Genomic DNA, 14,887 nt, shown 5'->3' on the forward strand with positions numbered 1-14,887 from the left:
TCCCAGTCTCTTGCTCTCTCTTTCTACAACTTGTGGATCAGATGTAAATGCTCAACAGCTACTGCTTCAGTGACATGCTTGCCTGCCCACCACCATGCTCCCTACCATGACGTGTGGATTTATCCTTCAAAACTATAAGCTTACAATGAAATGATTCCTGTTTTAAGTTCCCTTGATCATTTTGTCTTTTACAGCAATAGAACAGTAACTAAGACACCGCCTAACACTATTCCTCACAGTTTTAATCTGCACTTTCCTTGTTGCAGATGTTTGAAAGCTGTTGATAGACCTTTTCTGTTGACTTTTTAATACACTTTCCTCTCATTTGTTGGAACTCTGTTGAGGTGTTAGCTTTCCTTTGTGTTGTAAATGACAGTGTCTCAAGCCTGGTGAGATAGAATGCAAGGATATATTTGGTTTTGTTCTGGGTTCTTGGCACAGTTGTCCTAAACCTGTGGAGTATTCTGAGTGACAAGAATATTTTCTGTTCCCTTTTAACATACTCAAGTGTATGCCAGTGAGTTGGTTTAGTCTGGGACCCCAGTTTCCCCAGACAGGCGGGTCCTAAGAAAGACTGCTATTGAGTTAGAAGTGTCAGCCCCAGTCACTGGACACTGAGCTTGGTAGTGAGGTTTGAGTTTCCTGGTTGAGTTGATGAAGCTGCTTAGAAGGCATCAGGGAGGGCATGGATGCTACCCAGTTCTTCTGACCTTGGCTTATGCTGCTGCTTCATTTGACTTTCTGGTTATATACTTTATAAACAAACTGGCAAATTATTAATTATAAACAGAGTGCTCTTAGAGTTCTATAGCTACTCTTACACTGAGGGAGGGGGTCACAGGAGCTCATGGTTTGCAGTTGGTCAGCTGTACAGGAAGCCTTAGAGCACAGAAGGTTTTTCAGATGAGAACAGCTCCATAGCCTAAAGCCCTTTGCCTGTGAGGTAGCAGAATAAACTCTTTTGTTGGGAATCCAGGTTGGCAATTAGAGAGTTGGTGAGTGGTTTCCTGGAGTGGAAAAAGTCCACACATTTGATATCAGCTCTCCATTATCAACAGTTTCCTGTTTCTCATATCATTCTTTAGAACTTGCTCATGATGGAGTGCCAAGTGCCTCAGAGAAACAGGCCACCAGAAGAACAGTGCATTCTCAGTACAAGGGCAGCGTTCAGCATTTGGATATTGGAGTTGAAGGTAAAGGGGAACCTGAGCAAGAGGTACAGGATGCAGGGCATGAGGAGTCTGAGTTCTGGGGTCCACAAAGGCAGTCCACAGAAGATCGGTGGGCTTGGTGAAGGACCTCATATTGGCCTCTCCGTCTTGAATGTTCCCTCTTGTGGGTGCTGTCTGATATGGTAGACCTACTAGAGGGTTTCAGCCCTGACACTAGCTGTAGACTGACCATGGTCTGGAATTCAAATGAGAAAGTGGAGCCCTGGGAAGTGATTGGGTCATAGCATTAAATGTCTTATGGATATTAATTCCCATAGAGCTGGTTTGCAAGTCCACCATGTAACTACATGTTAAGAACATGCTATCCATGATCTATGAGCTCTCCTAAAATAAAAGCCTATTTATCCTCATGGTTCTTAGCCTCTGACCTGTATGAAACACAGTTAAGTTGTTTATAAGTCATGAAGTCTGTGGAACTTGGTCACAACTGCCTGAGCTGACTCACAAATACAGGAAAGTTTGTTGTGACATCAAAGGGCTCTCATGAATAAGCTTCTAGTTACTAAGACAAGTCACCAGATTCTCTGTGTGCACTGAACACACATTTACTCCTCCTTTGCCTTTTAAAAATGTCTTTATATTCTGCAAATGTGATGGGTTTAAGAACACCTGAGAGAGTAGACTTGAGCTCGAAGGGAAGGAAGGAGCAGTCTTTAGGACTGTCTCTCTTTGAAAGTGATTCCATTTGTCCTTCAGGAAATTCTAACTTGGGACAAGCTTTGCTATTTTCCTTATAAAATGAAATGTCTGTGCTCCATATTTTCCAGGGATAAATAGATACTTAAAACCTATTGTGCAGAAAGGCCAGAATGTATAAAGAACTAAAGGCTTTTATTGATGAGTAACATGGAAACAAAGGCACTGCTGGGATGGGTTTCACATGAAGGAACTTGCAGGCCAGAAGGGTAGTGAAGCTCTGCTCAGATTGACTTTCAGATTTATTGACCAGTTTTTTTCCTTCCTGGTTTAGCTATTTTGAGTTTCTTTGACCAAAATAAGTAAGTAAAGTAGAACAACAGAAAACACTTGGCCTCTTAAGTCTGTTTTTCAAAGGGGATCTAAACGTGCTAGAAAAGAAAAACAGTGTTGTCAGGGTGTTGAGATCTTGCAGTGGTATTTCTAGTATCTTTGAGAGTTTTTATATCATTTCCAGAAACTGAAAACAGAACATGACATAAATACTGAGGGTGCTGGATTCATTTATGCCTTTGTTTAATGAAGGGAGCAGGCAGCTAGGTTATGTCAGCAGCAGCAGCAGACATAGGTGTGGGGGTGGGTGGCTCAGCTCTAAACCTAGACCTGAGATGCCCATTGGAGCCAGTGATAGGCAGGCCTCGTGGGATGACCATGAACTAACTGTAAAGGGTCCTCTAAAGGAGACTCTGCCAAGTTAGGATCTCTTTCTCTTACTTTCCTTTGTGACTGTATAGTTTACTTCTAATTCTCTGTTCTCTTTACTCCAGCACACCTTCTTTACTTAACAAGCCACAGTAGCTGTCTCGGCTTCTTTTTTTTGTTGTTGTTGTTCTTTTTTTTTCCGGAGCTGGGGACCGAACCCAGGGCCTTGCGCTTCCTAGGTAAGTGCTCTACCACTGAGCTAAATCCCCAGCCCCTCAGCTTCTTTTTTTTTTTTTTTTTTTTCTTTTTTTTTTCGGAGCTGGGGACCGAACCCAGGGCCTTGCGCTTCCTAGGTAAGCGCTCTACCACTGAGCTAAATCCCCAGCCCCAGCTTCTTTTTTTATGAATGATGGTTTATTTGCCTTTTGGGGCTTTGATCTTCTGCACATAGAAACTCCAGCTCCTTGCCTTGGAGCACATAGCTCTGCCACACTGTCCTGGTCTTGAGGCAACACAGGTGAGAAGCTTTGCCCTGCTGGAACTACTCCTCCAGAAGACTGCTGATCTTGGCATTCTTTTTCCTTTCGTCATATTTCTTTTGAATTTTGTTCAATCATTTTTGTTTAAAATTTCTGTCTCCTCAGCAGTCAGCTTGGCCCCCTTCCTATGGCCCAGGGCAGTGCATAGTGGGAATGTACCACTGCCGGTATGGTGTGCTGTCAATAAGCACAGTGCAGTTCTTCACCAGGGTCTTGGTGCGGACGAACTCGTTACTGGATGGATTGTAGACAACATCAATGATCCTTGTTTTTTAAGTACAACACTCAGAGCCCCAGGAAAGGTTCCCCACATCCAATCTCATGGCACGGTACTTCTTATTGCCTCCTCGAACTCGGACTGTTTGTCTGTGTGTATGCGGCAAGAGCCAGTCTTCGTGTTGGTGAGCTGGCCATCCCAGCTCATACTTTCACTTCTTGTGGTAGGGTTTCTCTTAACCCCAGTCTTGAGGTGCTTGTGCCACTTGTCCCAAGAGATACCCATTGCTCAGCGCTGGCTGGAGAGAGGAAGCCCAAAACTTCACAGTCCGGTTTTTCCTCTGGTTCTTAATATGGTGCAGTACCCCCAAACCCCCCAGTGAGGCATTCTGTGCCCTCTTCAGCTACCCCTACCCCACTGTGTTCTTTACCTCTATATCTGCAGCAGTAATGGGTTCCAGAAAAGGAGTGGTAGCCAAAGTGAGGCGTTGGATGGGGAATGTGCTCTATTTACAGATGGGGAAACTGAAGAATACAGCAGTTATATCTTTTTCTCTATCTAGACTGACAGTGACTCTGTTGTATCAGGTAAGGACCAAAAATTCCTATGACATTTTTTAGCCTTTAGGTAGGTTTATTTTAAAATGATGATAAAACATCCTGTATAACAAAAAATTTACCACTTTAGCTATGTTTTTATGTGTTGGGATCTGGTCCAGCCTGTGTTTTAACTGTTTCTAAATATATGGTTCAGCAATGCTATGTATTTTCACATGATTTTATATCCAGCCCCCAGGACATTTTCATGTACCCTAACTGGTGCTGCAAACCTGTTTAATAGCTCCCCAGCCCTCGCTCCAGCATCAGGAAGTTGTGCTTTGTATCACGTGAATATGATTATAAAAAGACCTTCCTTTCCATGTACTCACACACTGTGTATGTGAGTGTGTGCGTGTGTTTCCCTGGCTTAGTTACTTAGGTTCATCCACACTGCAGCATTAGAATCCCCTTCAGTCTAAGTGCTATTCTACTGTGTTTACTCATCACTTTCTGTTTATTCACATATCAGAACATAAATACTCAGCTTGTTCCCACCTTCATACTGTTGACAGTGATGCTGCATGGGCATACTTGCTTTCAATTATTTTTTAATTAATTCTTTGAGAATTTCATAATGCATGCAGTGTATTTGATCATACTTTCCTCCTATTCCTCCATGTAATTTTTTCTTTTAATACAATTTTATTTATATTGGTGATTGTGTACACAAACTAGTATGAGCGCGAAGGTCAGAAGCTAACTTTTGGGGAGTAGTCTACTTTCTAGCTTATCTTAAAGTTCTCTTGTTGTTTCTGTTGCTGTATTGTGTGCTTCAGGCTAGCTGTTCCTGAGCTTTGTCAAGTCTTCTGCACAGTGCTGGGATTACAGCTGTGTGCCACCTTACCAGCCTTTTTAAAGTGGGTTCCAGGAAATGCTTGTGTGTGCTTTTATGTTGAGGTAAAAATTAAAAAGGAGACATTTTCTATCAGTTCCTGCCAGCCAGATCTGCTCACTCTGGCTGCATGTAGTCTGCAAACTGCCCTCCGCCGGCTGTCTCCCTTTTGGCCTCTCCCTCTCCTAGGTGGTAGTTATCACCTCTCTCATTCCTCTTCCTCCTCCCTCCTTCCTAGACTTTTCCCCTCCTACCCTTCTTTCTCTTCCAATGATAGTCTTTGTCTTCTCCTGGACCCACCTTGCTGCATAATGACATCATACTACACTTTTACCTCCTAAGTTCCAGTTCTTTTAGCTCTATACTCAGAATTAGAATAGGCAGGTTATACTGTGTTTTGAATTTGTAAAGAACCATCCATTTTTTCCAGAGCAGCTGTCTCTGTTCTTCCCACCACTAAGATAGAGACCCAACCCCTAGCTCATTCTTTTGTTATGGCAGCCATCCCAATGGTCCTGAGGCAGCTCTAATGGGATGCAGACAGTGCAGGAGGGAGCAGAGGGTACAGTCAGCTATATATATTTGTGGATACCTTATTAGAGATCAAACCAACCATGACTGAAGATAGTAAAAAACGGTACTGAACATACACATATTTTTCTTCTGATCAATCCCCAAACAAAAAGCATAAATATAATAATTAGTATTCACATTGTGTTAGAGATGATTTAAAGTGTATGTTAGGTTATATACAAATATACAGGGAGGGGGACTTGAGCATTTGTGAATTTTTCATTCCTGAGAGGAGTCCTGGAACCTTGGCACCATGGAGACCAGAGAGAACTGGATTTGGTTAGATTGAATTTGAAGGTATTTTCTTTTCCACCTGCTCTTTTCTTCTAGTGGGTGACCCAGCAGCCTCCTCTCTTCCTTTACTGGACTTTTGATATGCACACTGTGCTGGTCCTAGATGGGCTATTGTCAGTTTGTATAGATTAGATTCCCCATAGATTCTGTCCCTGAGTTTGGATAACGGGAAACACATTCTTTTAGCCAAACAATAATGATCTGTTTGGCCACTATGCACTGTGTCTGCAGGGTCCTCAGTTATTATGAGCATGGTGGAAATGAACCTGCTTCTTAGAGAGATAAATTAAATCTACTATATATTCTTGCCCTGCTGTACACATGTATCCTGCTGTGTTCTACCTTTGCTGTCTCCTCCAGAGACCTCCACTTCATTCCTACCGCCTTTGTTCTGCCCCATGATTGCAATTCCTTCCACTCTTCAGAGTCTTCCACCTGGAGCCTGCTGCTCCCACTACTCCTATCCCTCTCCCTCCGTCCTCTTTATTCCTTACTCCTGGTCTCACCCCCTTCTCTTGCAACATTCCTATCTCCATGCATACTTGACTCTGCCACCCTACCCCATGACTTAGTAGTGACTGTCAGGGCACATTGTTAGCTTGATCTCCAGGAATAACTGTGTCACATAGGGTCTGTCCATATTGATGACCACCCCTGTGGAAAATGAGCCTAGAGTTCCTCCTTGGTTAGGGGACAGCCCATTGAGGATCCTAGTGGTGAAATGAGGAAAAGGTACAAATTGTGCCCCTGGGTACTTGTTTTAGAGGTGGTCATCCTAGACCCCCTTCCCCACATTCTGGCCCTCTTTGCCCCTATAAACTCAAAATGAAAGGCTGATTTAACCATTCAAAAATGTAAGGCTTTATTCAGAATTTCTATAAATCTACAAACAGAAAAAGGAGCACTCAGTGTGTGAAAAGTGGAGCAGGTCACAACGCTTGTAATTTACATGTAGAGAAATGCTTTTCCATCCTGAAGAGGCCCAATTGTGCATCTAGACAGGTCTCTATTTTGGCCTTCAAAAATAAGTTTTATAATTTCTTTCCTATAGATATCTGCTTTTTTTCCCCGTTTTTTTATTCTCCCAGTGAATCTCTTTGCTTTCCCTCTAAAGATCCAGCAGCAATTCTGATACACCTTCAACAGCAAGCATTAGTCAAGGCCTATAACATTAAAAAAAAGTTCTGTTCTGCACTCATTCTTGATATATTTATATTTGCCTATGCTGTTCTTAAATAACATGTTCACGTTGGTCAGAGTGTTCGGGTCTGTTTGGGTGGCAGGACTCCGTTAGCTGTATTTATTTTTCCTCACCACTAGTGCTCCCACCCCCAATCCCTACTTTCTTTGTCTCTGTATTTTGCGGCTGATCTTTGAAGCCCTGTCTGTAGTGGTGGTGATGCAGGTGAGGCTGTAGCACACTGGTACTGCCTTCCACTTCAGACGCTGTAGTTTGTACCTTAGTATGATGAAGCCCAGTTCACTTGAGCTTCAAGGGCACCAGAGAAATGGGGAGAACAATGCTTTAGTAACTTCTCCCATAGACCTGGACTGATGCTGGGGGACTCGGGGAGAGAAGAATTTTTTTTTCCTTTCTTCTTCTCTTTTTAACAATTCCAGTTTCATAAGAAAATCTAAGGAGATAATATTCCTTTAGTAGCATCAGGAGAGGTATATTTCCATTCTTTGAGAGAAAATATTGCCTCATGTCCTAGGGTCATCCTACAACTGTTGAACCGGCAAAAGCCAGAGAAACAGTATAGTTGCATTTCCTAAATCACCCAGATCTGTGTTGGTATTCGAGGCACCTGGGATAAGATGAAGGAGAGTTTATATTCCTTATCACTTGATACGTGTCTCTTGATACTTCAAAAAAAACTATTTGTTGTGTGTTTTAAACTGAGTCTCACCATGTAGCCCAGAAACTTGCTATATAGCATGGCTGGCTACAAATTCATGATCCTCTTGTCTTAGTCTCCTAAGGAAATAATTTTAGGTATGAACCACCAGACCTGGCTCTTCAAAGTAGTTTTGCTTTTTGGAGATGAAAAGTTGTTAAATGTATTTCTTTCTGTTTCTTCATACTGTCTTCACCAAATCTGATGATGTTTTCTAAATTTTCGGGTGTAAAGACTTGGGATGTGTATGTGTTAAGAGGAGATTCCACAGACTGGAATATTGAGTATAACACAGGATGGAAATGTACTCAAGACCCATGTGTGCCCTGCTGCAGATGGTAGGAGTGATGTGTCTTTGTGGCAGAGATTTGCAGACAGAATGAAGCTTGGTTCCAGATCTAAGAATTAGTCACATAACTGTTATCAAGGCTCGTTTCTAACAAGCTTTTTCTTTATAGGCCTGTTACTGCTGAGCTCAAAGTTAAGTTGGATAGTCTAGGATCTAGGCTCTTAGGATTAAGAGCAGTTGGATAGAAAGGTTTTGGGTCTATGGAAATTTTACATTACTTCTGTGATTTAGCTTTAGTTCACAATGTCAATATTTAAGTAACCCAGGACACTTGAACAGTGTGTTCCCCTTCTAGCCAACCCAGTTGCCCTCCCTGTAGGCATCTGCATGAGCCACCCAGGTGGCCTTCTTTATATTCTGTATCTCCTAACAACCTTTGAGCACTTTCAATGTGCTGATGGCCGTTAGACCATGCAGAGCACATCCCATTCATCTGATGGTTGTGCAGAACTCAGATAGATTCACAGCCTACTGTATCCTCATTTATACAGAAAGAAGCCTTTGCATGAGTGGGGCATCACTGCTCTCGAAAACTCCAGGCATCCAGGATTAGCAGTGGAACTGTAGCCTTAAGCCTGTCTCAGGGGTTACAAGGTCTGCTGTTTTAAAGTGATTATTACCATCTGTACTAATTAGGATTCTTTAAAAGTATAGTGCCCCTACCCCTACTATAATTATAAAAAGAATGTATTAGATCAGCTTACTTAATTAATACTCTGGAAATAGTAGCAATAGCTGCATCACACCAGAGAGGACCAAGAACCTGGTGTTTGCTTAGTTCCCGATGCTGCTGCCTCAGCAGTCTCAGTCTGATGCCAAAGAATCCTGGAGGATTCCTGGAGAGTCACTGGTCCTCAGCCCACATTGGCAGGTTGGGCATGCTTATTCTAATACCTGAAGGAAAACAGCAGCATTATGAAGTAAATTCATTGAGTAGCAAGAGGCAAGGCCAATGGAGCAAAAGGCAAATGATTATTTGGTGTGTGAGCCCCTGAGATAAGGCCAGAGAAGGTGGTAGAGCTCAGAGTTACAGATGCTCAGGAATAGGGAACATGGGAGTGGTAGGGTTCACTGTATGGTAAGAAATCTCCCATATAGTCTAGAATGTTTGAACACTTCATTAGGAGGTGCTGCTTGGGAAATTTAGGTGGTATAACCTTGTTAGAAGTGTGTCACTGGAATGGCTAAGATCAAAAACTCAGGTGACAGCAGATGCTGGCGAGGATGCGGAGAAAGAGGAACACTCCTCCATTGTTGGTGGGATTGCAGACTGGTACAATCATTCTGGAAATCAGTCTGGAGGTTCCTCAGAAAATTGGACATTGAACTGCCTGAGGATCCAGCTATACCTCTCTTGGGCATATACCCAAAAGATGCCCCAACATATAAAAAAGACAAGTGCTCCACTATGTTCATCGCAGCCTTATTTATAATAGCCAGAAGCTGGAAAGAACCCAGAGGAACAGAGGAATCCCTTCAACAGAGGAATGGATACAGAAAATGTGGTACATCTACACAATGGAATATTACTCAGCTATCAAAAACAATGACTTTATGAAATTCGTAGGCAAATGGTTGGAACTGGAAAATATCATCCTGAGTGAGGTAACCCAATCACAGAAAAACACACATGGTATGCACTCATTGATAAGTGGCTATTAGCCCAAATGCTTGAATTACCCTAGATGCCTAGAACAAATGAAACTCAAGACGGATGATCAAAATGTGAATGCTTCACTCCTTCTTTAAAAGGGGAACAAGAATACCCTTGGCAGGGAATAGAGAAGCAAAGATTAAAACAGACACAGAAGGAACACCCATTCAGAGCCTGCCCCACATGTGGCCCATACATATACAGCCATCCAATTAGACAAGATGGATGAAACAAAGAAGTGCAGGCCAACAGGAGCCGGATGTAGATCGCTCCTGAGAGACACAGCCAGAATACAGCAAATACAGAGGCGAATGCCAGCAGCAAACCACTGAACTGAGAATAGGACCCCTGTTGAAGGAATCAGAGAAAGAACTGGAAGAGCTTGAAGGGGCTCAAGACCCCATATGTACAACAATGCCAAGCAACCAGAGCTTCCAGGGACTAAGCCACTACCTAAAGACTATACATGGACTGACCCTGGACTCTGACCTCATAGGTAGCAATGAATATCCTAGTAAGAGCACCAGTGGAAGGGGAAGCCCTGGGTCCTGCTAAGACTGAACCCCCAGTGAACTAGACTGTTGGGGGGAGGGCGGCAATGGGGGGAGGATGGGGAGGGGAACACCCATAAAGAAGGGGAGGGAGAGGGATTAGGGAGATGTTTGCCCGGAAACCGGGAAAGGGAATAACACTCGAAATGTAAATAAGAAATACTCAAGTTAATAAAAAAAAAAGAAAGAAAGTTAAAAAAAAAAAAAAAAGAAGTGTGTCACTGGAAAGTCATGTGGTAGTTGAGGTTTGCTTTTCCTGCTTGGTGTGTATAGTAAAGGATGTTTGCTCTCAGTCTTCTGTTTCTGATAACATGCCTGTTCCTTCTCCACCTAATGGACTCTTATCCTTCTGGACCTGTAATCCCAAATAAGCCTTTAGTTCTAGAAGTTGGCATAGTGCTTTGTCATAGCAACAGAAAAGTAATCTGAGTTTGGAGGGAACATTGGACTGCAGTGGTCATGCAGGACTTGGCTGTGCTGAGTGTAGGGCAATGGTTTCATATAATCAGCAGCCTTAGATCATGTACAGTCTAGTACTCAGGAATGGTGCAGAGCAAGCTTGCCTTAGCATCTTTCTGCTTTCCATTAGAAAGACCACTCTGTGTTGAGATACAGACCATTTAAGGATGTGCAAGTATTACGGAAGAAATCAGAAGGTACTCTCGGTTAGGGAGGCTGCTATTACAATGATAGTTAAATTACAGCATGAATTTTGAAGGGAAATTCAAACAATAGCAGTAGGAGTTCATGACGTAAGCCTAAGGGGTATGAACCACTGATAATGATTTTGTAACTGGGATTTGGGACTTATCTATCAGCAGAGGCTGACTATAGGTTGGGACTTATAGGGCCAGGCTAGAGACACAAGGAAGTCTGATTAGTCTTTTGCTGTGCAGGAGACACAGAATGTAACAGTCACAGCTTTCATTCACCATTGTTGTTAGTACCTGTTTGCATGCACACACAGACCTGCTCTGTGAGGATAGAGGAGGCTGCAGTTAGAGTGTGGGCAGCCCTATTGGGTGAGGTTCCTGTTGCCTGGCCTTTAGCACCTCAACTTTGCCTGTAGTAGGAAGTAGAAGGGAAGCTAATGTATTTCTGCATATCTCCTTCCCCCTCTCAGTTTGAAGAATGAAAACCAGCACCTTGAACCTTTTGACTAGTTAGACCAGAGGTGCACTGCTGCTTTTACTTGCTGGATGTTCTCTTGTGCTGGGAGGGAGGAGGATTTTAATTGGGCCAGCAGAGCTCATCCAGGGTTTTTGTCACATGTTTACCACCATACGCAGTCTTTGCCTTATTGAGGTTTTGAAGCTATGCAAGGCCCGTTTTCACAGGGAGCAGCTGATGTTTCATGGTGCTGGGGGAGTAATGCAGTTAGATTGTCAGCAACTTCATTCACTGGGGGGTCGAGATTTCCTCAAGTCTATGTCTTGTTCCCTCCTGTGCCTAAAGACAGCTTGCCTGTATGAATCGGTTGCTTTTGATAAGGGAGGTGGGCTGGTTGTAATGCAGCTCATACTGTTTCAGTGCTGGAAATGATGTCTGAACATCTGTGGACTTAAAAGGGTGTTGGATCCAGCTCTACTCTAATTCAGGGTGTTTCACCACTTTTACTACAGTTATATTGTATCATGGCCTTTGTGGGTTGGGAATTCATGTCTGAAGCTCTGGTCCGATTAAATCAGACAGCCAATGAGAAAAGACTCACCAGCACATGGCTTCTTGGCTAACTCTGGAATGACACACTCAGCACTGGCTGTCAGTGTGTCCGCACACAGACACACACATAGACACATAGACACACTCTCTCTCTCTCTCTCTCTCTCTCTCTCTCTCTCTCTCTCTCTCCCCCTCTCTCTCTCCCTCTCTCCCCCCTCTCTCCCCCACTCTCCCCCTCTCTCTCCCCCTCTCTTGCCCTCGCCCTGTCCAGCCTTCTTCCATGATGACCCGGCCCTCTAACTGACTGTCCTAGCAGGTGAGGAAGCACTAGGTTGGCTGTGCCCAGCTTCAGAAGTCACTTCTGTTCTCCTTGTAGTCAAAGCACATAAAGCCCATGGAGCTCAGAGATGGGACACAGAGCTACAGACTGTTGGGACAAGTATTATAAATGCAGCCTTGGAGTCTCCATGATGGCTTGAATGAGAATGGCTCCATAGACTCATATATTTGAATACTTAGTCCCCAGTTAGTTGAACTGTTTGTGAAGGATAGGAGATGTGACCTTGTGGATTTGTCACAAGGGTGGGCGTTTGTGAAGGATAGGAGATGTGACCTTGTGGGTTTGTCACAAGGGTGGGCGTTTGTGAAGGATTGGAGATGTGACCTTGTGGGTTTGGTGGGCGTTTGTGAAGGATAGGAGATGTGACCTTGTTGTGGGTTTGTCACAAGGGTGGGCGTTTGTGAAGGATAGGAGATGTGACCTTGTGGGTTTGGTGGGCGTTTGTGAAGGATAGGAGATGTGACCTTGTGGGTTTGGTGGGCGTTTGAGGTTTTCGTTTGGTTTTTTGTTGTTATTGTTGCTGTTTTTCGTTTTTGAGCTGAAAATGTAACAAATTTTAATTTCACTATTAACAACTCTTTAAGAAATAATTTCAGAGCTAATCTCATCTCACCAATAAGAAGAAAATGGCAAGATGCCCACTCTTTTAACTTTTACTTAACACAGTACTAGCCATAGCCAGAACAACTAAGTAACAAAAAGAAAAGGCACTCAAAATGGAAAAGAAGTTTAAAATAACTTTGCAGACAGTATAATCTTATATATAAGTCCCCAAAACTCCACCAAAAACATTAAAATGAACATAAAAATCCAATTACTTCACCACATAAAATCAAAATATAACAGTCAGCAGTCTTTCTAAATATTGATTCATCCTATTCATGAAAACAAGATATCTGGATTTTCCTCATTTATTTGCACCTTTTATTATTTCATCCTTGTTTTATAGTTTTCAAATGTAAATCTTCTTAATTTTATGTTTTACTTTTTTTAGATAAATGAGATTACTTTCTCAGTTTTGTTTGTGGGGCTTTGAGGTTTTAAGAGCTCACATTATTCCCAGTTAGTATTTTTCTCACTCTGCTTAGGGATCAGGTACAAGTTCCTCACCACTGCTTCAGCACCATGCCTACCTGCTGCCTTTCTCCCTGCCAGGATGCTCTGTAGACGCACCCTCTAAAACTATAAGTTCTCTCCCTCCTCCCCTCCATGAAATGCTTTCTGAAAGTTGCTGTGATGGTTTGAATAAGAACAGACCCCATAGGCTCCTATATTGGAATGTTTAGTTACCAGGGAGCAGAAGTCTTTGAAAGGATGCGAAGAAGTAGGAAGGTGTGGCCTTGTTAGAAGTGTGTCACTCAGGAAGGGCTTCAATGAAGAAGAGGAGGATAAGCAAAGCCCATTCTTTGTCCTTCACTCTGCTTGAAGATCAAAATGGAACTCAGCTACTGCTGCAGCACCATGGTCCCCACTGTGATAATAAACCACTGAGGCTAAACAGGCCCCCAGTTATGTGCTTTCTTCTATAAAGGTCGTGTTAGTCATGGCGTCTCTTCACAGCAATAGAACAGGTACTGAGACCGTCCCTTTGTATAAAAACACAGTGACACCGTAGAGCTTTTCCAGAACCACTGGGTCAGGTGAGACATTTGGTTCACTGAACTCAGAAGGACTAGAGGCAGGCACTAAGCTATGCAGACAGAGCAGAATGAGTGCAGCAGTATTGTTCTGGAGCTTCCTCTGCCAGCTATACTTGGAATGAGTTTAGGGTACTCTCTGTTTGTACAATTTCTGTTCTGAATATTTTCTAAATTAAACTGATGGTTACAATAGCTGCTCATCTTCCTGAACTGCTGAGTGTCCTCCATAAGGGAGTAGGCTTACTGCCCACCTGGAACTTCCTTTAGGGTAATGACACACTGAAACACTTGTCACATGGCATCAGGGGTGGGAATCAGCTTCAAGGACAGTTTTGAAATGAGCATAGTGCCATTCTTCCCTGCAGATAGTTTTTAAGTGAATATAAATAAGGTCTGTGTGGTAGCTTATACCAATAATTTCAACACTCAAAGAGTTTGAAGTGGGCAGATTACCACAGGTTCTAGTTGTCTTAGGCTACTAATAAGACCCAGTTTTAAAAGCAAACCATTCAGGTAGAGAGTGGTAGTGCACACCTTTAATCCAGAAGCAAGTGGATCTGTGATTCCAGGACCAGCAGGTGCTATATAGCAAGTTACAGGCCAGTCAAGTCTGCATAATGAGGCTGAATGAAAAATAATAACAGAAGTTTTAGAAATGCTTTAATCAGTATATCTTATTTTAAATTTTCAGATTTCTTACTTTCTTCACCCTTTAGTGTGCAAGTTCAGTTTTTCCCCCTACTACTTCCCTCCTCTTCTGCTTGGGAAGTTTTGGTGTTTGTTTGTTTGTTTGTTTGTTTGTTTGTTTTGGGGGGACTGGTCAGCTACATTCTTGACAATGAGGTTTATTGGGAAGGATGCTTTGGATACTGATAACTAGTCAGTATCCAGTGGCAACAAAAAGATACCTGGACCCACTGGAAACTAATCTTTAGGTCTTCCAGTTTCATACAGAACCCAGCCATGTCAGCAAGGAGATCTGTACTCACTGTGTGTAAATTACCAATACCTGAACAGGAAATAATGTTAGGACTCCACATTCACAGCAAAGGTGTCTATGAAGTAGTCCTCTGCATGGCCTAGTACTGGTTCAATATCTCTTCTGTAAAATAACTGGGGCCAGACCTGTTTCATATTTTCAGAGGTTTTTTGTTTGTTTGTTTGCTTGT

At 42.8% G+C, this 14,887-nt stretch overlaps 1 protein-coding gene and 1 pseudogene across 11 annotated transcripts in view; one reads left to right on the forward strand and one right to left on the reverse strand.

Moving 5' to 3' along the window:
• Window positions 1–14,887, forward strand: part of Uxs1 (UDP-glucuronate decarboxylase 1) — a 77,338-nt gene that overhangs the window by 6,952 nt on the left and 55,499 nt on the right. For 4 of the 11 annotated variants that reach the window (XM_087564719.1, XM_087564720.1, XM_087564724.1 and 1 more), the window contains one exon: window positions 1,086–1,193. The exons of the other annotated variants lie outside the window; for them this stretch is intronic. In XM_087564719.1, the coding sequence (XP_087420845.1) occupies window positions 1,086–1,193 (108 nt within the window). The remainder of the gene's footprint in view (window positions 1–1,085; window positions 1,194–14,887) is intronic. 11 annotated transcript variants of the gene reach the window in all.
• Window positions 2,985–3,611, reverse strand: Rps8-ps14 (ribosomal protein S8, pseudogene 14; annotated as a pseudogene).

This window comes from Rattus norvegicus, chromosome 9, assembly GCF_021556685.1.
Source record: "Rattus norvegicus strain SHRSP/BbbUtx chromosome 9, alternate assembly SHRSP_T2T, whole genome shotgun sequence".
Classification (NCBI taxonomy): Eukaryota; Metazoa; Chordata; class Mammalia; order Rodentia; family Muridae; genus Rattus; species Rattus norvegicus.